Genomic DNA, 25847 nt, shown 5'->3' on the forward strand with positions numbered 1-25847 from the left:
GAGTAAAGTTTGACAAATATTTAGTAATAACATTTGAGTATTTAATTAAATTACAATTTCAACAATTGCAGAATCTGAGTTATATTTGTTGGGTTTATTTTTCTACATAGATTAGTCTTCACATTTTGTTGAAAATAGTTCTATTTTCATTTATAACATTGTAGAACATAACTCCACATTGTAATACCGTACCAAGGACAAGAAGAAGAGTATTTTCAGAACATTTTGTTAAGCAGTTTTCATTTTTGTTTGATTTAATTATCCTTGTTATTTTTTTCCTACATGCATTATTTGTCCATAAAATAATCCCATTCTTGGAGTCCAGGTTGATTTATTTATTTATTTTCAGGAAAGGAATAATGGATTGCTTTCAGCAAGTTTTGTTGAATTACTGTATGAATTTAAAAAATAATCTTTGGTAGTTTTGTTTCTGTTTAAAAAAAGTAATTTGTTGGGACATTTTAGTTTATGCCATTTCATAGCAAACTTGTACTTTACCAATGACTTATGTATAGTATGTTTAATAAGTGTCATGTAGTTAACAGCTACATTTAAAAATGGCTCAATGTCTTTGTTGCTAAAGTATCTAGAAATGACAGGTAACATGATAAAACTGCAACAAAAAACCAGCTTGCTACTACCAAATATGACGTGCTCTAAAATACTAACCTTATTATACAACTACTTCAGCTTGGTTTCATACAGAACTTTTTTTTAAGTGTATTAGGGCCCCTTTTGATATCTGGTGACTAAATTTCAGAAATAAACCCATAGGCTTTATGATTTTGTTAAAATATTAGATAGTTTTGGGTGCTACATTTATTTGTTTTGAGTTTTGCAAAACAACAAATACTTTTACTTTCTCCAGAGAGAAATGAGAGGCAGCATCACCTTCAAGATTGTGCCAAGTTATCGCACTCAATCTTCTTCATGTGAGGTAATTGCTTTCTTCTCAGTCTTAAAATTAACTGCCTGCTCATGGCTGAATGTTATTGCTTTCTGGGAAATTGTTTCTGCCTGTGCTGTTAGATCACACACACCAATTTTACAACAAAGATAACGGAACAAAGGAGTAGTTCGATCTACTTACTGTTTGTTGCTATTTCATATTCATTACATCAATTCATTAAATATTACATAAATGTCTAAAATAAAGCAAAACTAAAAATGATAATTAGGTGATGGAATAATTAAAAACAAACTTGAATAATAACACATCTGGGCAAGATAATTTAAATATTTTTTTTAAAAAAATCTGACAATGAATTCTGATTGCTTCCTAAAAAGATTTGCTGAAAAGATGCAATGATAGCCAGAGCTAACATTGAGGAACAATAAAACAAATCAAAATAGTGAATACATCCAGTGAAAAAGCTGAATATTTAATGTGATCATATATTGTAAAATGCTAACTAGTGCTACTAAAATTATTTTGACCAACAAACCAGATTCTCAATGAAATAGCAAAAGAAAAATTGAAAAAATGCAAATAATTTTCTTGGAAATGTGACATTACACTCTAGTCCTGTGATGGCAAACCTATGGCCCATGTGCCACAGTTGGCACGCAGAGCCATTTCTGAGGGCACACAAGGCATTCCCCTGTCAGCTCCAGCACACATGTGCTTGCTGGCTAGCTGATTTTTGGCTGCTTTTCTCCGTCCGGAGACTTCTCTGAAGCCTCCAAAGGGCGAAAAACAGCCCAACGCGCAAACCGGAAATGAGGAAGAGAGCTGTTGACATGAGGGAAAGACAAGTGCAGGCAAGGAGAAAAAGTGGCTTCCTTATGCTGGCTGCTCTGTTTTCCCCACTCCCCATGCTATCAAAGAGGATCCTGCTTGGCCACTGCAATCCAAAGGGAAATGAGGAAGAGAACTGCCGGCTCAAGGGAAAGACAAGCAGCAAGGAAAGAAAAAAAGTGGCTTTTTTCCCTCATGATGGCGGCTCTGTTGCCATTTCTCCATTTCAGCACCACGCCAGGGAGCCTGCCCCACCTACTATTGCCCAGGCCCTCAAGCATTTCTTTGCCTACCTGATTTCCCCTGCGTCTCATTTTTCCATCACGTTTCTTGCCATTTTGGGCAGAGAAACAAAGTTTATGGGACTAAAAAAACCTTCAATCAATCAATTCCAACTTCGCAAAATTTCCCACACACGCACACACACACATCCCGAAGTTGGAATTGATTGATTTTAGTTTTTTTTTAGTCCCACAAACTTAGTTTTCCTGCCCCAAATGGCAAGAAACGCAATGGAGCTGGAAATCAGGTAAGCAAAGAAATGCTTGGGGGAAGCAAGGGCCTGGGCTATGGTGGGTGGGGCAGGCTCCATGGCGTGGCACTGAAATGGAGAAAAGGGCAACAGAGCAGCCACCATGAGGGGAAAAATCTGCTTTTCTTCTTTCCTTGCTGCTTATCTTTCCCTCGTGCCAGCAGCTCTTCCTCATTTTCCTATGGATTGCAACACCTAGGCAGGATCCTCTTTGGTAGCGCGGGGTAGCGGTGGGGGGAACAGAGCAGCCAGCACAAGGGAAGGAAGCCACTTTTTCTCTTTACCTGCTGCTTGTCTTTCCCTCATGCCAGCAGCTCCCTTCCTCATTTCTCTATTGCCTGTAGTGCCCAGGATCCTCTTTGATTGGGGGGGGGGGCAATATAGCAACCCGGCTCACACCGGACAGAGTAAAAAGGGCCCAATCTTTACACAGGAGAATGATAAGGGAAGGTTTTTTTTACTCAAGAGCATGCTCGAGCATCCCCCTCACGCGCCTCCCCATCTCTGCCCGTTTGTGGCACAGCAACTTCTCCCCTCACTGGGTGTTAGCCAAGGGGAAGCAGCCAGAGCAGGGAGTGACAGGGAAGCCTTGCACAAAAATGTGCGATCCGGGGGAGGCATTAAATTATGGGGGTGTGCACGCAAGCGCCCGCAACAGCGCAAACATACGTGTTTATGGCACCTGAGACGAAAAAGGTTCGCCATCACTGCTCTAGTCATAACCCATTTAAAGTACCAAATTTGTTTAAAGGCATTCATATATACACTATATTGCCAAAAGTATTTGCTCACCCACCCACATAATCAGACTCAGTTGTGAGCAAATACTTTTGGCAATATAGTGTATTTAAATTATATAATTTGCAGATTTTCTGGGATATTGGAAATAATAAGGAATATTGGAAATGATAATGAAGAATAAGGCTTGTCCTTAGAAAGAAGTCCACTTTAGTGGGATTTATTTTTAGGATACAGATTCTATCATTAAAACAATACACATATATAGAATACTAAAAGTCAGATCCCCATAATTTATTATATAAATTACATTAAATGTTCCAATTGATTGCTATTTTCTGCTAAATACTTCCTCGCTCATTTGATGACCTTTGAATATTCCTAAGTACAACAATATTTTTCTGGAAAAATATTAATTAGTAAAATGTACTGCGATTAACTTATGGACCCTGACTTATGGTACACAGTGTACACATGTATGTGTATATGTGTGCATATCTACACACACAAGTATACATATACAAATAATGATATTAGAGAAAGGACTAAAGAGCTCTACAATACAAGTTTTGTTTGTTTGTTTGTTTGTTTTATTGGATTTATATGCTGCCCTTCTCCCAAAGGAATCAGGGTGGCATACAGCTTTAAAAAACACATATTACAAAACTTAAAAGAAAATTAGAAACAATCCAAGAAACAAACCGAATTAATATAACACTAACATTTTTAAAATTGGATAAAATTAACAGGCCAGGCCGGCTTGCTGGAAAAGCCAACTTTTTAGGGCGCATCAGAAGGACGGAGGTCAGGGATTATGTGAAGCTCCGGGGGCAGCTCATTCCAGAGGGAAAGCGCTCCCACAGAGAAGGCTCTCCCCCTGGGGTTCGCTAGCCAACACTGGCCAACGGCACCCTGAGGAGGCCAACTCTCTGGGATCGCACTGGACGGTGGGAGCTACTGGTGGCAGTAGGTGGTCTCGCAGGTACCCTGGGCCTAAGCCATGGAGCGCTTTAAAGGTCATAATTAGTACCTTGAATCGCACCCAGAAAACAACCGGAACGGGTGTAACATGGGAGCACCTAGGTACCCCCATGGTAACTCGCGCGTTTTGATGTCTACTACCAAGTGGCTTAGAAAAACTTATCTTTTTGCATGTATAATGACAGTAAAAATGTCATATAAGTGTAAAGTGCATTGTGTCTGCAAGTTAAAGCAAATCTTAGCTCTATAAATATAAGTTCTGTGTAACTTACCCTCTCCTAAAATATTGGAGTACAGTTCCCATCATCTCATTTGACTAACCAAATTTATATGCTGTATGGGAGGGGTCCCAAACCCTTAGGGCTGTGGAAGTGGCAGGGAAGCCACTTAGTTTGCACAAGAATGGGCAAGTAATACGCACAGCTCTGTTTGCTCAAGCAGCATGCATGACCACTGCTTGCACAAATGGAACTATGCGCACTTGCATACTGCATGCATGGAACTATCCCCTCCTTCCCCCTCCCCGCCAATCAATCAACAAACCCAGAAAGGTTGGGAACTGCTGCTCTATGGGACTGATGGGAAATGAGCACACCTGGAAGGACCCAGTTTTGGAAAAAATGAATTAGAGGAATCTACTAGGCAAAGTTTTCTTAGGTGCAGGAAGAACCTAATAGGAGAAGCAAGAAGATGGAAAAGATAGTTATTAGATATGCAATAAAAGTTGGTCTTGCTGGAAATAGTTGTAGTTACTTGTCTACTGCCAATTTTGCCTAATAATATTTCATCCAAAGAAATTAGTTAAAATGCATCTAATCCATCAGTAACATTCCTTAATTGTGTATCCAACAAATACGTAAGAACTATAAATGCCATTATTCTTAACCAGAAGTTTATGGAAGATGTAACCAAAACATCTGAAGGTAGATTAGGAAAGTTGACCTTAGCTATTGGTGCTATTTTTTTTTTTTGTCACATTTAAACTTTTGAAAATATTTACAATTTTGGGGTATTCCATATTATTGTATATTCAATGAATGTGTGGCTGTTTATTTTATTGTAGGAAGTAGGAATTCGCTGTACAGATAGTCTTTGACTTATGAGCCCAGATTTGCAGTTATAAGTCATTGTAGTAAATTGTCAAGCATCCAAAATGCAATCATAGGCCGGTGGGGGTGCAGCCGTCATAACTTTTAAAGCAGATCATAATTTTGAATGGTCAATAAACACCTGGTCATAAGTTGAGGACTACCTGTGTTTTAATTTACCCTATTTTAATAAATTAACTCTATTTGTTGGAGCAAAAGTTTGTAATATAGAAATAGAGCATTATAAAATTAAGTAGGCAGAGATTAGTTTTAAGGAAAACATCATATGAAATACTAGAAACAGCTCATAATCTAGTTATGTACAACTTCAAAAGCTGCCATAATAAACTGAAGACATTCCTCTGGAGCAAATTTAAACAAATTGAAATACAATTGTATTTTAAATATACTCAAATGGCGTCTTAAAGCTCTATAATTTCATAACATCTAAATATTAATGCTGCACTGTAAACTATTTGAAATACCTTTTCCAAAGATTTCTGTTACTTCATTACCAATATAAAAGTTTTAAGTTGTTTATTTTTGAGTGGTTTATGATTAAGAAATTATAGATGTATAAAATATGCTTTGTTAGATTTGTTATGCTTAAATTCATTTTAAGAAAGGATGTTTTTCCTACTAGCAAACACACTGGGAGAAATACTATGTAAGTGACGCCATACTTTAAAATATTGCATGCTCAAATATATCAACTGTTCCTTTGTATATATTCTGATAAAATACAGTATAGATTCATAATGTCCAGATACACATTTATATACTTTTCTTTTTTAAAAAAAACTGGAATTCTATAACTTTGAAACAAAGTTGGCTTGCCAGAAGTCCATTTAAGTTACAGTGCAATATGGCTGCAAATGCAAATATGTCTACACAAATATGCCTAGCTATTAAAAAGTCATTTTAATGGATAGTGATAGATTAATCTTGTAAAAAAGCTAATCATGGCATTTTAAAATTTATTTTACAATTGAAGGTATGAAGATGAGTATCTTGATATGTGTTTAAAAGGATATTAAACATAAATAGTCACAATAATTATGCAACAGGATTTTAAATAGGTAACAGAGTTCCGTGTGCCTCGGCAAATAGTCATGCTGGCCAAATGATCATGGAAATGTCTTCAGACAATGCTGGCTCCCTTGACTAAGAAATTGAGATGAGCACCACTCCCTAGAGTCTGAAATGACTGAACAGGGCAAACCTTAACCTTTATCTATTTAAAAAAAGGTATTTTGTTATCCCTACTCACAGTGCAGACCATACCTGGGTACCTGCATAACTTTTGCAACCACAGATCTCACAATAATGACAAAAGCAATGAGTATGCAATTTATTTTTCATATTTACACTTTTTAAAAAATGCTGTTTGAATGCTGCAAAAAATACATCATACTATCACACACAGTGACTGCCATGTTGGAGTCATATTATAGATCAGGGGTGTCAAACTTGCGTTGTCATGGCAGCGTCACGTGACATATCGGGACTTTTTTTCCCATTCGCTAAACTGGGTGGGGGTGGGGCCAGCACATGATGCATCCGGCCCGTGGGCTGCAAGATTGACACCCTGTTATAGATGTTGTTGACAATATGCGTTGTTGCACTTAAAAAAACAGCTGTATACAGAAAGATATATAGAAGGATCATTCTTAACTCCAGCAATTGAATCTTCCAAAATTATTAAAATATTTATTAACTAAAAGCTTTAATTCAGGGCATGGACAGTAAATTGAAGCTGTAAATAAAATCCTTAGACTAAGCATTTTGGAGGTGCATTAATCATGGTTTTGCTGATCTGTGTGCAGTAGGAAGATAATAAAATATTTATGAATAATCAGTATCCCATAAAAAAGCTATACTATTCATAGCAGGTTTTAGATTTGGACAATTTTTTTAATAAAAATAATATTGTTTAAGATGAATATTAATCTCATGTGTTTCTCAGACAGCTGCACACTCAAAGTCTTTTTCTTATTGCAAGAAATTTTGAAAAATGGAAATGTATACATTCAGTAGCATGTGGAGATTTTAAATTAAAGTGCAGGAATAAAATTAGAGTTGTCCATATATTTTCCTATGGTTTTACTTGTTTTTTTAATTAACATTTTATGTTTATTCTTACTAGAAAAACTATTATTTTGTTTTTAAGAATCATTTGAATTGTATTATTACAGATAGTGTTTGACTTATGACCACAATTGGGACTAGAACCTCTGTAACTAAGATGGTTTCTGTGATTCGTGCCCAATTTTATATATAGTCATTAAGCAAATCTTCACAGTCATTAAATGAAGTAAGCTTCTCTAATTGACTTTGCATGTCAATGAATTAGGTCTCAAATTGACTTTGCATATTAAAAGCTGTCTGGAAAGATGGTTATCAAATGATACCAGAATGTTGTAACAATCATAAATACATGGCAGTGTCTAAATTCTGATCATGTGACCTCAGGGACACTGTGACAGTCATAAGTTTGAAGACTTGTCAAAAGTCACTTTTTTCAGTGCCATTGTAATTTCAGTCACTAAATGAATGATCATAAGTCGAGGAGTACCTGTAAGTCCAATATTAAAATAAAGTATATTTTATATATAAACTAATGGAACATTAATGCTATATGAATATATACATAGTGTTAATATACAGTACATTGACTAATGAAAAATATATCGTATGTAAATAATTACTCCAAACCCAAAAATCTTCTCTGGTTACTAAAGATGCATAGAATGTAATTATTACTTCATATGCACATTCACACACACACACACAGCTTAATTAGAGTAATTTTTCACTTTATGATTCATTCTACAAACTAGTTTGCTACTTGAAAAATATTTGAACAAACCATACACTTCCTCTTACCTCTTACTCTGAATATGTCAATTTTATCTCTCCTTGTTTTTGTAAACCATAATTTGCTCTTTCATATCAGTTAAGGAACAATGATATTATTGCATTAGAGTGGCAATAATATTTTTAATAACAGGCTTCCATATACAGACCAGAATTTCCTTCACTAAATGATGTAATCATAAAGCAAGATGCCACGTGACCATATTGCTTAGTGACCAAAATCCCAACAATCCCAGTTGCCATGGTTAACCTAGACTCATGGGTCATTAACTGAGTATTCACTCCAAGCAAAACCATTCCAGGTTTGATCCATTCCAGCTCCACACCTCAGTAAAATAAGGAAGTGCCTCCACCTCCCACCACTACCTATATCCAGTGGTGGGATTCAGCCAGTTCGCACAACTTCAGGAGAACCGGTTGTTAAATTTCTGAGCAGTTTGGTGAACTGGTTGTTGGAAGAAATCATTAGGGTAGAGCAGCGATGGCGAACCTTTTTTGGCTCGCGTGCCACAAGTGGGGGGAGCGCAGGGGGGTCGTGTGCGGGCGTGCCGCACCCATAATGCAACGCGCGATCCCCCAGTGCGCATGCATGCACAACCCCCCCCCATTTTTACATGCTTTTTTCGCCCTCCCCAGGCTCCAGAGGCTTTATAGGAGCCTGGGGAGGGCGAAAAGAGCCTCCCCCGCCCCCCCCGGAGGCCCTCTGGAGACTTCAGGGATCGTCCGGAGGCTTCCCTGAAGCCTTCGGAACGCTTAAAACGACCCTCCGAGCAACCCAGAAGTCACTTCTGGTTTGCTCGGAGGGTGGTTTTAAGCGCTCCGAAGGCGTCAGGGAAGCCTCCGGACGGTCCCTGAAGCCTTCAGAATGCTTAAAACGACCCTCCGAGCAACCCGGAAGTCACTTCTGGTTTGCTCGGAGGGTGGTTTTAAGCGCTCCGAAGGCGTCAGGGAAGCTCCGGACGGTCCCTGAAGCCTTCAGAATGCTTAAAACGACCCTCCGAGCAACCCGGAAGTCACTTCTGGTTTGCTCGGAGGGTGGTTTTAAGCGTTCCGAAGGCTTCAGGGAAGCCTCCGGATGGTCCCTGAAGCCTCTGGGGGGGCGGGGGGCTCTTTTCGCCCTCCCCAGTCTCCTATAAAGCCTCTGGAGCCTGGGGAAAGTGAAAAATAGCTTGAGCTGGCCAGCACACGCATGCGCGCTGGACAGTTGACAGGGCAGCGCCTCGCGTGCCCTGACAAATGGCTCCGCGTGCCACTTGTGGCACGCGTTCCATAGGTTCGCCATCACTGGGGTAGAGAACCAGTTGTTAAATTATTTGAATCCCACCATGCCTATATCCTTCCCGCCGCCCCCTGCCCCTTGGCTGCCCTGCACCCTTGCCTTGCAGTGTGGAAAGCAGTCCAATAACTGCACAGCTCTGGGGCTGCTTGCCACATCCCGGGAAGCCACAGCTTCTCTAGCCCAATTCCAGCCACACTCAATCTCACCATCTTGCATTCCAAGAGCCCTGCCACTGTGCTCTTGTCACCCCAGGTGATCTTCACTATTTTCTTACTCCCACTGTTGACAAGGTATGCCTGGTTTAGCCAGGCTGGTCTTTAGCAAAAAATAAATAAAAAGGGAGGCAAAACTGCCCCTAGAACTACAGTGTATCAGAAAGGCCATTACATCATCCTCTTGGATCAGCTTAGGCTGCTTTCAACAGTGGGGAAAGCAAATTAGTCAAAAGCAACCCTAGAGTGCAGCATACCAGAAAGCTGTTCTGCATCCCATTTTTGGGCCACAATGGGCTGGGCTAGGTTGGGCTGATATTCAGTTGCAAAACAAACCCAAAGCCCAGCCCTGCCCAACAGTGCAATGCAAAGGGACTTTCTGGTGTTCCACAGCTCTGGGGAGACTGGTGGGAATCAGTGCTGAAGCAAGAAGATGGCAAAGGTCAGATATGGCAACACAATGCAGGAAGGCAACAGCCAAAAGGGTAGAGATCAGGGAAATAGACTGGTAGTGGGAGATGAAGTGCCCTTGCAGTTATAAGTGTGAGTAGCCTGCCAAGTGCCTGAATTTTGAACACATGACGGCAGAGTTTCTGCAATGATTTTAATTTTGGACACGGCTCGTAGGTTCCTTGGTTCAGTATCATCATAGTTTGGAATGGTCACTGAATGGACATAAGTCAAGGGCTAAAAGAATTAGGTGGATAACTGATTGAATCATAACTCATTAGAATATATTACTGAAAACCTTTGAATTATTTTAAGACTGAAAAGAATGTATCTGTTTTCTAAACAATTGTTATTAACAAATATCCAAAAAGAAGAAAAATACACAAAATTATAAAAGGGGAAAAACAAAAACATACAAAATATACATTTGCATACATACATACAATATATCAATAAATTGAAGCTGACTTCCGGTTGATGTCACGGTGAGAACGGCTGGAAAATAGGGGAGCTAAAAACTAAAAAGAAAGATTAAAGATTTAGAAATAAAAGAAAAACCTAAAGGATGATTTAAAACCTAGAAAGCCTGGAAAAGCCAAACAACGCTGTGAAAAGTGATGATTGGGAGAAATTGCTTTTCTAAACTTTATCTCCTCTGAGTGGATGACAATCAGCTGTTTCTGGTTTTTTTTAATATTCTGGAATTGGAAGCAGGGAAGCCATCTACTGGAGGAAGATGATTACTGCATTGTACAAAAAGTGCAAGTAAATAACATCTGGAAAACGATCTGACCTTGACTTTATCTTAATAGGCAATTGGAATGCTGGGAAATATTTACTGAGCTTCTTGAAGATTCAGAACAAACTATCTTTGTTAGTGAATGGAAACCTTTATTGACTTTTTGCTGAAAAAATAAATAAAAGTGTGATTTATGAATTTGATGATTAAAAATAGAATATGAAAGAAGGGAAACATACATTTAAAGAGAGGATTAAAAATTTAATGCATTTACAATTGCTTTAAAGTAAATCAGAAGCTGCTCCTTTATATCTTTCTTATTTTTTCCTTTTTTTCTTATTTATCACTTTCATTTATTCTCCTTATTTTAATCCTGCCTTTATTATTTTCAAATAATACAAGTTAGTAAAGATATATAATATTATCTCCTATTTTTCCCCACAACAATAATCCTTTGAAGTGTCTTAGGCTGAGAGAGAGCGACTGGCCCAAAGTCACCCAGCTGGCTTTCATACCTAAGGTGGGAATAGAACTCACAGTCTTCTGGTTTCTAAGCCAACATCTTAACCACTGCACCAAACTAGCTCTCAAATTTGCCTCATTTTTGTTCTGGAAAAAAAATCTATAATAAAAGTTACTTTTTTTAAAAAAATGTGATATTTAATTATTGCTTTTATTACTTTCAAATGTTTGAGAATAAGTTATACCAAGGAAATGTTCTTCATTTGTAAATGTAATACAAGTAGTCTTCGACTTACAACAGTTCATTTAGTAACCGTTCAAAGTTACAACAGCACTGAAAAAGTGACTGAAGTGATTTTTCACACATACAACTGTTGCAGCATCACCATGGTTACATGATCAAAATTCAGACCCTTGGCAACTGGCTTATATTTATCATGGTTGCAATTTCTTGGGGTCGTGATCGTTTTTGTAACCTTCTGATAAGCAAATTCAATGGGAAAACCAGATTCACTTGACACCATATTACTAATTCACTTAACAACTGTGGCAAGAAAGGTCGTAAAATGGGACCAAATTTACTTAACAGCTGTCTCACTTAGCAACATAAATTTTGGGCTCCATTATCGTAATTTGATGACTACCGGTATATCTTTTCAAAGCTGAAAAATTGATATAATTAGATAATTAAAAATAAATTGAGTTTTTGTGGCAAAATATTGTAAAATTGATTAATATTTCAAGAAGGTTATATAGGTATTCCTATGTTAATAACTTTGTATTATTTCAAGCAAATAAGGTACTGAATTTGTTTTTTTAATAAGAAAGATAACCCCCTAGATTCTTTACCTAAATTACAGCTATCACATGATGCTGAGGCAAGCATTATCTTCCCAAGTTCAGTTTAATTTTTGGATATATTTTTGTTTCATTTTCTTTCTCCAATCTAAGGATCAAATCAAAAAATAAGTTTGGCATGTTTACTATGTGACTTCTTTGATATTGTTTGGCTCTATTTTCAACCATAACTCCATTGCATTTTCTTGCACTGAAGATTGCAAGATATATTTGAAGATACCAGGATAGAAGTATAATTTCAATCCTTATTCACATAATAAATTTACTCTTAGTATAGTCCTATATTTGGGGAGGAAGGGGTGATACAGATACCCGGATTATTTCATTGCCAATTAATTTTGAATATCTAAAATTGTGAAAAGTTTTCTTGATTTCCCATTTTGGCCCATATGAAGTGAAGTGACTAAAACTCCTGAGTAAATATCAATATTGGAATTATCTTAAAAGAGTTCTGTTCTTTTTTATAAACAATTAAAGACTACCACTAAGCTGGATATTAACCATTTGAAAGAACTCTGAAATAAAAAGTCAGAATAACCCATATTAACAGATCAACTGCTATGGGTCATTAATAATTATCATTTTTAATATTAATAATAATTGAGCTTTAATAATAAAAGAACATTGATATGTTTATTACAATCTTAATATAAAACTAAGCCAATATGATTCAGCAAAAGATTCTTCTTTATGTTCAGCTAAACATAATCCCTTATGTAATAATTAAGTTGCAAAATGTAAAACAGATGAGACGCTACTCAAATTATTTGGAATTATGCTACTACTACTCAATTTGTATTCAATATCTTTAGTGTAGTGTAGTGTTAAAAAGAGCAATATTGTTTAAAAATGTGAATATCAGTTTTAATTCTATAACCAAGAATACAGTATCTAATATTACAAGATGAATTACAGGTTTATCAGGTTTGGAGAACAATAAAATAGATTATAATTCGATGTTAGAAATACAGAGCAGCTCCAGATTTACAATTGCAGATAACCAATATGTCTTTGCTTTCTATATATGAGCTGTCTATCAAATTTATTTAAAAATTCTTAATAAATTTAATAGCCAGCTCATATATAGAAAGTGAAGACATACTGATAAATATTATGCTCAAGGTTTACTAATGTGTTTAAAAATTAAATTGGTTAATTTTCTTTCTGTAACATAAAAAAGTTATTGTTTCCTTTTTTGCCTTTTCCTTATTTTTCTTCGTCTTTTTCTCTTTGATATATTAAAGGAATAAAAATAAGCTTTAAAAATAGTACTAATTTCAAATATTGTAGTGCAATATTCGTTATTTTTCATAATGCAAATTATTTACTGTAAAAGTATTCAAGCGAAGCGAATAGTTTCTTACAAAGATGTATGTATGTAATGTATGTATGTATGTATGTATGTATGTATGTATGTATGTATGTATGTATGTATGTATAGCAAAACCATAGAAGTATTTTTAAAATTATATCATTAGTACTATTTTTTTTAAAGGAATATATACTACTTTCCCACTACCAAATCTTAAAATTCTAACTTAGTTCACATGTTATTTCTGAAAAAGATGTATCCTAGGAATAAATAAAATTGTCTTTAACTGAGGCATCTAAAGCCTATAATGTTTGAATGTGGTTTAACAAACCTGATTTTGCATTATATGATAATTAGGCCAGTGAGACCTTTGTATTTTTCATCATCATAAAGCAATCATTTCAGAAGAGATGATGAACAAAATGAAATGTTTCTGCTACTAAGAGAAAACAGAGCGAATAAATAAGCAGTTTCACTGAAACTGCAAATTATGTAAAAATAGACTTTTTAGGAGTATTGTACAAGTTAAAATTTATTATTTCTTAAGAAGAATAAGGCAAAAATGGTTTTAAACCTATCAATATTTGTTTATTAAAATATATCTGTGTAGTGTTGTGTGATAATGAATCTTGTGTCTTATTTCAGAGAGATTCCCCCTCTACATCCAGACAGTCCCCAGCTAATGGCCATAGCAGCATTAACAATTCTATTTCGGTAAGACCTCCAGTTCCAGACAGAGAGTATTGCAGTCTTGTTGGTGCTAATGTACCATTCTTTTTCTATGTTCAATGGAAAATTGTGTTCTATTAAGAAAACGAAAAATACTTAGAATTCCCTATTTTTTCTCATCCAATGGTTTATTCAGTAATATAATTTTCTAGTGAACATCCCTTTAATGAGTTGCATTCAACCATCAGGTAAACATTTTAATCATCTTGAAATATGCTTCTTGTTATTCTTATCCTGATTAGCTCAAAGTTAAACAAAAAGGATAATTTCCATTTTGAACTTTTGTTTGTATTTTTAAACAAAACATTTGTAAAGCAGATATTTGTGGACTTCAAGATCTAGGCATCATCATCATTATTACTATTGTTATTATTAAAGTTCTCTAGATTACCACGTTGGTTTCCGCTATCTGAGTTAATGAATTGGTGTGTCCCCTGCTATTGTGGTACCTGCACATATTTTGTGAAATATGAGCCTTGCCTGGATATGAAAAGTGAAAGAAACTCTCTTTATAAGCATTTATAAGCAAGCTATTAACATTACATCTTTAACACAAAGTGCTGTTCTTTTTACCATATGTTCAGGCAAAAAGATATTAGTAAACATTGTTGATATTGCTGCTGTTTACTTTTTCTTTTTATGTGAACACACATGGTAAAATGTTAAAAAGTATCTGTAGAAAAATGTTGCCTCAAAAATATTCTTTGTATTTCTGCTGTCAACACTTAACTAAACATTTTAGAACCTTCTTGAAGAAGTTCAAAAACTGTTCAAAATATTGCAATTACACTTTGATAAAAATACTAAAATGGATACAATTAAATTTTAGCTTCAATTTGTAATTACAATGTTGATCAATATGAATGCCTCATCAGGAATACAGTTTGAATATTAATATTAGTTTCCTTTGTTTAAGGAATTTTGTGTTGAAGATGATGAATTCTTTATTAAAAGCACACTTTCTCTCTGCTTAAATTTCATCTGCTTCAGCTTGCTGCTAAACAATCTGGGTTTGACATTTTCTGAAGATGATTATAGTTAATACCGCTAAAATAGCTTTGACATTAAAACTGTTACCTATTTTCAAAGTATGATGAAAAATTACTATTCTTGGGTTGACTTTATTCTGCAGGACTTGCCATCAACAACACAACCGAAAGGACGACAGGTGAATAGCTATTTGCCATAAAGGCTTTCATAACTTAGTTACTTAACACCATTTTCTCCTTACCATTTCCATTTTTTTATCTCATGATGTGCTGATTCAGATTTTACAGCTTTTATCATTTTGTGTTTTATTCATATGGCTGATCAACACAGACTATTTATCATGTGGTACTCCTATGATACTAAGTTGCTTTTTCTTACTAACAGCTTTTCCATTCACTTTCATGTTGTCTGTCAGCACCAGCATTCTCATCATATTTCATTTGATTTGATTTGATGATTTTGATTTGCTATTTTGTCATGTTATTCCTATGCATTAGATCTTATCCAAGAATCATGTATTGTGTGCATATTTGTCTTAATAAACCTATTATATATAATTGTTGCTTTATAGTAGCTTTATTGCCCTGATGTGAGCAGGATGGCTCTGTCATTACAAATGACTTGTTATATATGATCAGGATGAAAGTGCAAATGATGTACAATTAAATGTATTTAATTAATTACAAAAAATTAAAAGGACAGGAAAGCAGCCTTTTTTAAATGAAACAGTTGTGGGGATTCTCTTTTAGCAATACTTTCACATAAACAGAGAGGTTGGGGAAATACACTTTTGGTTTTTATTTCTTGCAGAATCAAAAGCAAGTATGGAGGAATATCTAGCTTTTAATAGAACTTAAAAGAACTCTAAAACTTAGCGCAAATTAAGTTATAGAGATAAAATTGCTTTTTAACATGAAAAATATTAAGTAAGCTTTCTTGTTTTAAATCATGACCTTGGATTTTATAAATGAAACCAATTTAGGTTTCTTTGAAAGTGCAATAAAACACTAAGCCAGCCACACAGAAAAAGCAAAGTATGTGGATCTATATCTCCTCGTGTTTGTTCATAGAACAATAATCATTCCAAAACATCATTTAACATTATATGTAAACTAATTGTAATATGCCTTGATGGAATGAATTTAGTTCATACAATAGTAATAAAATATGAAATGTTTTATATATTATTACTAAGCAAAATAAATGTACCCCCCAAAATAAACAAATGTAAATGATTCCCTAGTGCATAAAGATTCATGTGGCATTTCAAATACTCTAGTTTTGCTTTTATTTTCTCCAAGATATTTTTTCAACTTCCAAGACTTGTCAATAGCCCTTATATCTCCAAATATTAATCTTATGTTAAATATCAATTTAATATAATATAAATTAAATTAAATATTAATTTTAGAAAAGCTAATCCTGCTTAGCTTTTTGAGATCATCCAAGCTCAGCTCAGTGATATACATTTTAAAAAATCATTTATTCTGAGAGATTATACAGTTGCCAAGTAGTACTGTGTATAGCTTGTGAGCTGGGTTTTTAAAATGTTATTAGTAACTGAATATATGTAGTTTAAAATGAAGTAAGTATAAATTATCCCAAGGATGATTCATAAAATTGAACCCCAACTTCTCATTATAATGATTAATTGAAGATATACCTTATTTCTCTTACCAGTTGAGATTAAGTAACAGTTTGACAGCCACTTTTTACTAACTAGATGTAATTCAACATTTGCTGTTCTGGCAGCAGATGATATACTAAGGGAGCTCAATATATTTGGACAAACCACTTCTCACAGTTTAGAGTCATGCTCCTACAATCCTTCCTTTTTGCAAGCAAAAGATCACCCCTAATTGTTCATATGAACATAATTTTTATATAATTAGTGCCCAATATTCTATAATCCTTTAATTGTACTTTTTCTATTATTCCTGTATTATGGTTAATATTTCTCCATTTTTATAAATGAGGCACTGAGGTGAAACAGTAATGTGACCAATAAAATTATACTTAAAATGTAGTTTAAAATATTTTTATTCATATTTAGCATTATGTTCCAAAAAAACTGCAGTGTAATTGCTAATCTAAATAATTTTTAGATCTTGGTTTATTAATATGTGTGAATTTGTCCACTTGGTTGAATTTAGTGTGGAAGTGTGTGAGGTTCATTAGGGCACGAATAGAAGTTAGTTCAGGCAGTAGATCTCTCTGCTTCTTTCTCCCTGCATTTCTCCCTAAAAGCTTCACCTAGATTATTATGAAAACCTCTCAAATACTGCAGGTTCTGCTTTATAAATCTATAACTGGGGAAGACAGGATTTTCTTGAAATGTGACAGAATATTGGCTGTATATATGATTTCAACTATAGCCACACAACTCTCTCAGACAATGCCCCAAATCTTCTGTAATTCTATTTTAAAGGCTGCTTATAAAAGAAAATCAAAGGAAAACTTAAATCTGTATATGGAAGCTATTACATCTAAAATCCTAACATATTAACTTTATAATTTCTGTCTCTTAATATTGTTTTTAGATATATGTAAGAGCACAATTTGAATATGATCCAGCAAAGGATGATCTTATTCCCTGCAAAGAAGCTGGTATCAGATTTAGAGTTGGTGATATTATCCAGATTATTAGCAAAGATGATCACAATTGGTGGCAGGGTAAACTCGAGAATTCAAAAAATGGAACTGCAGGTCTCATTCCTTCTCCTGAGCTTCAGGAATGGTATGTTGTTTGGAAATTAATAAACATGAAAGTAGTTTGCTTAAATTTTTAATAATTGAATTTGTCAGTATTTCATATTTTAAACATTTGTGTTTTTGGTTGATAAAAAGAACGCTTGAATTAGGTAACTTGATTGGCTAGGCTATTACTGAAAACATATAACATATTTGTAGTTGTATAAAGTAGTATGAAGTATTCATTAGGTCACTTGCTATAGAAATTTAGGTGGCAGTTTTCTTAAGTAAAAAAAATCATATTTTTCCATCCTCTTATAAGAGGAGGTAGAGTTACTTGAAAACTTATGTGTAAATAAAGAAAAAAATTATCAGCCTTATCAAAAAATACCTAAAACAATAAGGAAGCAAGAAGATGATCCTGCTATTGTTGTTCCATAGCCCAGTTGAAAATATATTTTTAATCAATCTTTCACAAAATCCAATATGAACACCACATTGATTCTTGATATAATGTACTGTTAGATCTCCCTTAACAAAGATAATTGGGATTGGCAATTCATCACTAAGCAACGCAGTCTGAAAATGTGATATCACATGACTGCACTGATTTACAACAGCAGTTGTGGCAGTTCCAATTGCCATCATTAGGGGAATCCTATGCAGTTGTTAGGCATGGCTATGTGATCACCATTTGCGATCTGCTGGCTTCCCCATTGACTTTCCTTGTCAGAGATTGACAGTGAAGATCACAAATGGCATTCACATGACTGCGGGACTATGTAATTGTAATAATTGTAAGCTAATTGCTAGATGCCTGAATTGCAACCATGTGCTACAAGGATGGCCACTAAGAGGATTGTCTATAAGTGTTCTTATTCAGTGCTGTTGTAACTTTGAACAATCGCTAAACAAGTCACTAAACAAGGATTGCTTGTATATGACATTATAACTGCCATCTGCAAGTGTACTAACTTCTTTCAGTTTAACTATTATTCCTGAAACAACTTCAGTCTCACAGAATACACTAACAATATCCATCAAATATCTCTCTTAATCCTCGTATTGGTGAATTTTTATTTTCACTGTTTCCACTCATGTCTTAACATACAATATAAAACAAGATAAAAATGATTGAAATAAATGAGAATATTTCTGCCTAGATACTATCATAGTAAAAACAGCCAGCTCACGATAGTTGAAAAATATTCTTCCTGTCCCCAAATTGATTTGCTAAAGTAGATTATAAAAGATTATAGATGGTTTAGAAAAGTGGTAAACTGTTCCAGACAACTTACATTTCATCAGATGGCATTTGTTTCATTGCAATCACTATCATTATAATGGACTTTAAAGAAGTTACATTGCTTTTAATTTGGCCTGAAATATACAGTTCTTGTATTTTAGTTTCCTTTCTTAATACTTCAGTCTTTAGCAATACATTACATTGAGATGTAATATCTTATAAAAATCAATGAAGAGGGTGCTGTCACAATATCAATAGCTAAAGTCATTTTTAAATTTTGTTCTCTGGAGAAAGAAAAACCCAATTATTACTTAGGTTTGTATTAAACAGATTGTCTGCAACACAATAATTCCCTTACTATCTTGGCAACCTGAAATGAATCCACTAACTCTAAAGAGGTAATAAACTGTTTTATCAGTTAATTTCTGCATTTTGTTTATATATTCTTTTTTCTGAGAACTGAATGCCTCATTTTATCCTCGCAACAATAATCTCATGCCCCAATAAATGAGATAGTGAAATGGTTTTATTTGGGTAATACTTAAATTATGCTGGCCCACCTAGCAATTCAAAAGCATGCAAATACAAGTAAATAAATAGGTACCACTTTGATGGGAAGGTAACAGCATTTCATGTTTCACCACATGTTCTGCATTGCGATGTGATGTCATGCTGGCCACATGACTACAGAAACATCTCTGGACAACACTAGCTAAGAAACAGAAATGAGCATTGCCCCTTAGAATCTGACACAATTGGACAGGAAAATTTTTTACCTTTAGCTATATTACACCGATCTTAGACCACTTCTAGGTCATAAATGCTTGGTTTCAGAAGAACTGCATCATAAAATATAAATCATGCTGGAACTTGATTCTATTTTGGTAGCCTTCTTCTATAATGGCTGGGAAATCCTGACCTTAGCTTATTAAAAGTAACTTCATTGTAACACAGTTGATCATTCAGTCTGCCAGGAAGTCCATTAGAATACTAGTGGAAGCGATGAATATACACAAATTTAGTTACCTCCCTGGTCTTTGATTTAGGAAAGTATACCGTGATCATTTGTAAAAGCAAACATAGCTACCTTGTAAATATATTTCCTGAATTCAATTTGATCAATACCTGATGATAATTCAACTGAGGAGGTCAAATGAAGCTTAATTGATGCTGTGCCCTTTTATTGAGATTATGTCTGTATGAATATTGTCACAGGAGTTTTCTCTTTGTGTCTATCAGTTTTTGGCCATGACAGAAGTTTTGAGAACTGGAAAACATTCCACTGTGATCTGTCCTTTCAGATGACTAAAAACCAGGAACTATTACAGTGTTATTCCTATCCTACAAAGCAGCTAATTTCATAGTCTCCTGAGTGGCTGCTACATAAGAGGGGCTCTGTACTTTTAGAATACTCATTTAAAATTTCCATTTGAAACCTTGAAAATATTTTAATCTGTTTACTAGTAAAAAGTGGGAGGAGATATTATTTTCTGAATTAATAATATTAAAGTAGGTCACCTTTAATGTACAGCTGATAGTTGTTTCCTGTTCACTTGCAAGGCGAGTAGCTTGTATTGCTATGGAGAAGACTAAACAAGAGCAGCAGGCAAGCTGTACTTGGTTTGGAAAGAAAAAGAAGCAGTACAAAGACAAATATTTAGCAAAGCACAATGCAGGTGAGAAAAATACAAATCTATCTCAGACGGTCCTAAAATTGGTGCACTGTTAGCTTTTTAAACATTAATGTTAATTTCCCAGGGACACATTTAGTTACAAAAAATCAATGTGTTCAAACACATTTAGCAGAAAAAGGAAATGTAATTATTAGCTAAATGTAGTTATTTGCCTCTGGAGGAAAATAAGTATGGGGGGGATAGATGCTAGGTAACCTAAGATTTTGTGCATGCATATGTTTGAAGCTTAAATATGCATTTCTGGTCATTATTAATAATTATGCAGATGAATTAAAGAAACATAATTTTCACCATTTTATTTTTTAGTTCCTTCAGAGTTTGAGCATATTCTGTATTTTATTATAATATAAATGAAACTAAACATATTTTAAATTATTCTGTATTATTTGAGTTTGGATTATTTGTAATTACTAAATCAAAAAATGACAACCATGTTAGATAGCACTTCTTTTGAAGTTTATTTCTGTAAATAAATTGAACTGTAATACTCTGCTACTAAAGGAAATGTGTAACTGGGAGATTTAAATAATACTATTTGTATATGCTAAATGTCCTTAATTGTATAAAGTGTGTGTGTGTGTGTGTGTGTGTGTGTGTGTAATTCCTTGAAAATAGCAGAATGTTTTGCAAAATGTTTTTTTCTCCAGATTGATTATTTATTCATTTACTTACTTAATTCATCACATTTCTATAATGCCTATCTCACCTAAGTGACTCTGGGTGGTTTACAGTACAAACATGTCACAAGATATAAAGGCACTAATAAAAACAAATATAAAAAAGAAAATTAAAACATAGGATTATATAGTATTAAAAATTAAAAGGCGAAGGTGGAGAGAACAGCCTCACACCACCAATCATCCCCAGGATTGCCTAACACGCTTCAACCCCCATGGCAGTTGGCAGAGGCAATTCTTGACACTCTTTCTGAAGGTCAGAAGAATGGCGGTCCACCTCACCTCTGAGAGCAAGGTGTTCTAAAGGACAGGGGTAATAGCAGAGAAGGCTATCTTCCTGGATCCTGTTAGGTTAAATTATCACATTCTTCACCAGTTGCAACTTCCAGATGCTCTTGAAGGATAGTCTTAAGTAGAACACATTGAAGTAGCCTATACAGGAGATGACCAGAGTATGAGTGACTGAAGGGCTTCTGAATCCAGGAAAGGGTTAGAGTTAGGTTTAGCAAAGATCTTCCTAGCCCTGACTGCTACCTGCTTATAGGCCAGGAGTCTTGAATCCAGGATGACCCCCAGAGTCTTGAGTCCAGGATGACCCCCAGATTACACACTGGTCCATCTGTGACAGTTCAACTTCATTCAGGACCAAAGATGATAAACCTTTTCAGGTTATGGATAAATCTTGGCAGGCAGAAATCTCACTAGGTCCCTCAGTTGCTGGAGGCAGGCCAATCAAATAAGTTGGGCCTCCTTGCAGAAGAGGATAGCATAGGAAAATGTCAAGGTCACCAGGACATGATCTCACTATGACAGGATGGACAAGGAAAACTCTACTCTCAGATCACATTACTACTGAGCCAACAAAAGAGCCATGTCCAGTGTTCCAAGTCAGGATAGGCCAATAGTAGCCATAAAATTCTGCTTCTGAGAGGAGGTTCAGGAATGGCAAAATGAAGTCCCCTGAGACCATAAACCTTGGGAGCTCTACTGCCAACCCTGAGATGACAAGCAGGGAGGTTGCTACACATCAAGGAGGCTGGTACAGCAGCAACATTCCTAGCTGATCATGTGAGTCTATCTTCAGAAACAGGGTCTCACAACCAGCAACTTGTAGAACAGCATAAACAGACTCTTAATGACAACTGCTACATCCCTCTCCCCTACCCTGGAATCTAGGCTTGTGCCACACCCGAAATCCTGCCAGGCACCTTTTGACCCGCATCTTTTAGCCCAGTCATGATAATCCAGGTCAGCTTGCTGCCTTGCTCCTCCCTAATAAGGTCACAAATAAGGGGAGCTTTATTATTGACTGACCTGGAATTAAGCAGCAGCAGCTGAAATCCTGGATCTCTGTGAGTCTGTTGACCAGGGTTTGGGCCAGAGGTTCTGACCAGTTCTTGAGAACCAGTAGTGGAAATTTTGAGTAGTTTGGAGAACTAGTAAATACCACCTCTGACTGGCCCCACCCCCATTTATTCTCTGCCTCCCAAGTATCAGCTGAATGGGAGGAAATGGGGATTTTTCAGCAACCTTCCCCTCAAGTGGGGAGGGAATGGAGATTTTACAGTATCCTTCCCCTGCCACTCCCACCACGCCATGCCACACCCACAAGACCAGTAGTAAAAACATTTGAATCCCACCACTGGTTTGGGCCTAAGCAAAGAGGACCAGAATACACCACTAGTACCAAACCTCTGGGGCATCTTCCCTAGTAACAGCCATCTGCTTTCCATCAAAATGCCCATGCCCATCACCATCTGAATGTATCACTCTGCCCCAGACCCCCAGAGTATACATTTGCCCCCAACTTTGGCCTCCGGTTCCCCTGGCTCTGGATCCCTTCCTCCATTCATATGATCCAATCACCCTCCTATCAATTGAGGCAAGCCCCCACAGAACTTTAGCTTTCATTCTTATACTGCCTGGAGCCTTAAGCAACTAATTCATTTCCCATCCAACTATATCACCCTAGCCATCCTCTTCCACTGACTGGCAAGATGGTACTCCAATAATTTCCCTGCCTCCCAAATATCACTTAAGAAAGTGGGTAATAAACACACACACACACACACACACTTATTCACTCTCCGGTCTATCCACCACCTACTGTCTCCCTGAGAGGCCCATCCTATCACAGAGGGGTTCCCCAGGATACTTCCCAACCCACATGCAGTCCCTATTGAATCAGTCTCCATGAGCCTCCCCTGGAGGGGGGGGGGTGTTTGGGCCCACTTGCCACAGTGCTGCCTGCCATTTGCTACCCACCTGGAATGACCACCTAAATGGATAGTTTTTGGTTTTAAGAAGATGCAATAATAAATATGGTTGAAAGATGGGTTCATTTGCATTTGGAAGGGAAAGAAGAATCAAGCATTTACTTTCTGGAATGTTCTAAATTTGCCAGAAGAAACAAACTTTTGAGGTTTCTAATATTTTTTTACCAGACAAAAAGTCATCAGGTCTGCATGGTAAAAATGAAAATGAAAGGTGGAAGGGATCAGAAGACTTGCAAATATATTTAATTTAAATTCCATCCATGAAGACTTTATCACTTTAAGTCAAATCGGGGGATTATTTCACTTTTTTGTCTGAACATCTCAAAAGTTTGCACATTTTGTGGTGTGTGTGTGTGTGTGTGTGTTTGAAAAGTTGGAAAACAGAAACCCAGGTATTGTTCCACAGGAATAGTATTACTTATGTTAGTTCATATTAGAAAAGCTGCATTTTTGTCAGAATTCTATTCAAATGTATGTATGCATTAAAATGCAAGTATGATAAGCAATACAAGTCCTTTCTATCTCTTATTTTATATTTGCTTATAGAGTAATGTCAATTACTTTTTCTATTTTATTTTTTGATATTATGTGAACAGTTAAAAGTATTGTATTATTAATATAAATAGTGATTTCAGCAAACATGAAGACCACAGCTGCTCTTTAGTTACCCACCTGTTACAAGATAATTAATAGCAGAGATAGGTCTTCCCACAAAAAAAAAACTTTTTAAAGCAACATTTTGAATCAATATTCCTCACTTTGCCATTCTTCTTCTTGTATTTCCATGCTATGGTTTTCTCCACCTTTTAATATGTTTTTATTCTAAATCACTGCTTATTCCAAGTTGCTCATCTGCATTCTTCCTAGGGCTATGTATATTGTTTCCTAGGATTTTTGTTTCTTTATAAAAAAAATATTAAAAGTTTTGAATAGCAAATTTTATTAAAGTTTATTAATAGTAAAGGATAACACAAACTAGAAAAAAAGAGAGGAAAATGCAAGAAAAAGAAAAGTAGAAAAACCCCTTAAGAAAGTGACTTCCCACCCTCATCATGGCAAGTATAAACAATCCCATAATCTCCTCTTAGATAACAAATATAAAATTCTTCATAATTGATCTCTTAACAATAGGCAAATCAAATAAGTAATTCCTTCTTCACTGCAGTTTCCAGCAAAAGAATTTAGATTTTAATATTAATTACATATGTAAAACTCAATATTCCACATTTCAACTCTTAACTATAAACAAAATGCTCCCAATATCCTAATGTAAACAAAATAAAATAAAACCCAAGTTTAATATAACAAAGATAGATAATTTCTCCTTTACTAAAGGATAAGCTCCAATATGCAATATTCCAAAAGTTCCACTTCTCTACTCTAAACTATAAGCATGTCCACATTTCACAGATATTGAGTAATTTCAGTATCCAAATATAAACAAAAAACTACATAACAAAAAAATAATTTCTCCTTTGCAAAGTTTACAAAGATCTCCAAACTTCCTTACTTTGAATTAAAATAAACAGTTTAAACTAGTTTAGGTACTATAAAGTTAGGATTATGTAGAGTAATTATAGGGGGAAAGACATTTACATGGTATTAAATGTAACCAAATCCAGTATATCCAGTGGTGGGATTCAAATAAGCTAACAGCCGGTTATCTGCTCTAATGACTGGCTAGGTCAGTGTGGCTGGGTGATCATGTGACTGGGTGGGCGTGGCCAATTCGATGTCACTCATGTCAAGGGACGCGTCACCTCGCCCAGTCTTTTGTGACTGTGGGGATGCTGCAATGGTCATAAGTGTGAAAAACGGTAAGAAGTCACTTTTTTCAGTGCCATTGTAACTTTGAATTGTCACTAAATGAACTGTTGTAAATCAAGGATTACCTGTACAAAAATGGAGGAATACACACTGAAGATCAATGACAGTCACAGCTGTCATGGAAACCTAAACCATTCTGCCTGAATACCTTCCTTTTCATCAGCAATACCTGCAACCCAGAGTTACGAATCAGACAGGGACCAGAGCACCTTGAGGAATTAAAATAGTTAAATGCAACGATTACTATCAGCAGCCAATTCCTGCTCATAAAGGGAAACCAGAGACATCATTTAAGCTCTCCAGAAAGTGGGTGGGCATACTTGGCCTACAAAATGCCAAGCTAAAGAGACAAATAAACAAAGTATATAGGGGACCCAGGTTCATGTCTCTGCCTCCCAAGCTTGTCAGGATCACAATAAAATTAGTACATGCCACAGATATTTAAATAAAC

The 25847-nt window shown here is 35.6% G+C and overlaps 1 protein-coding gene across 11 annotated transcripts in view; it reads left to right on the forward strand.

Annotated features, from left to right (window-relative positions):
• Nucleotides 1-25847, forward strand: part of CASK (calcium/calmodulin dependent serine protein kinase) — a 187803-nt gene that overhangs the window by 135465 nt on the left and 26491 nt on the right. For 2 of the 11 annotated variants that reach the window (XM_081951512.1, XM_081951509.1), the window contains exons 17-23: nt 869-937; nt 5721-5744; nt 11095-11154; nt 13912-13980; nt 15128-15163; nt 17526-17722; nt 20483-20598. In XM_081951512.1, the coding sequence (XP_081807638.1) occupies nt 869-937; nt 5721-5744; nt 11095-11154; nt 13912-13980; nt 15128-15163; nt 17526-17722; nt 20483-20598 (571 nt within the window). The remainder of the gene's footprint in view (nt 1-868; nt 938-5720; nt 5745-11094; nt 11155-13911; nt 13981-15127; nt 15164-17525; nt 17723-20482; nt 20599-25847) is intronic. The other 9 variants (XM_081951517.1, XM_081951516.1, XM_081951510.1 and 6 more) reach the window with 7 other exon arrangements.

The sequence above is a fragment of the Natrix helvetica genome, assembly GCF_964273705.1.
Source record: "Natrix helvetica genome assembly, chromosome: 4".
Taxonomy (NCBI): domain Eukaryota; kingdom Metazoa; phylum Chordata; class Lepidosauria; order Squamata; family Natricidae; genus Natrix; species Natrix helvetica.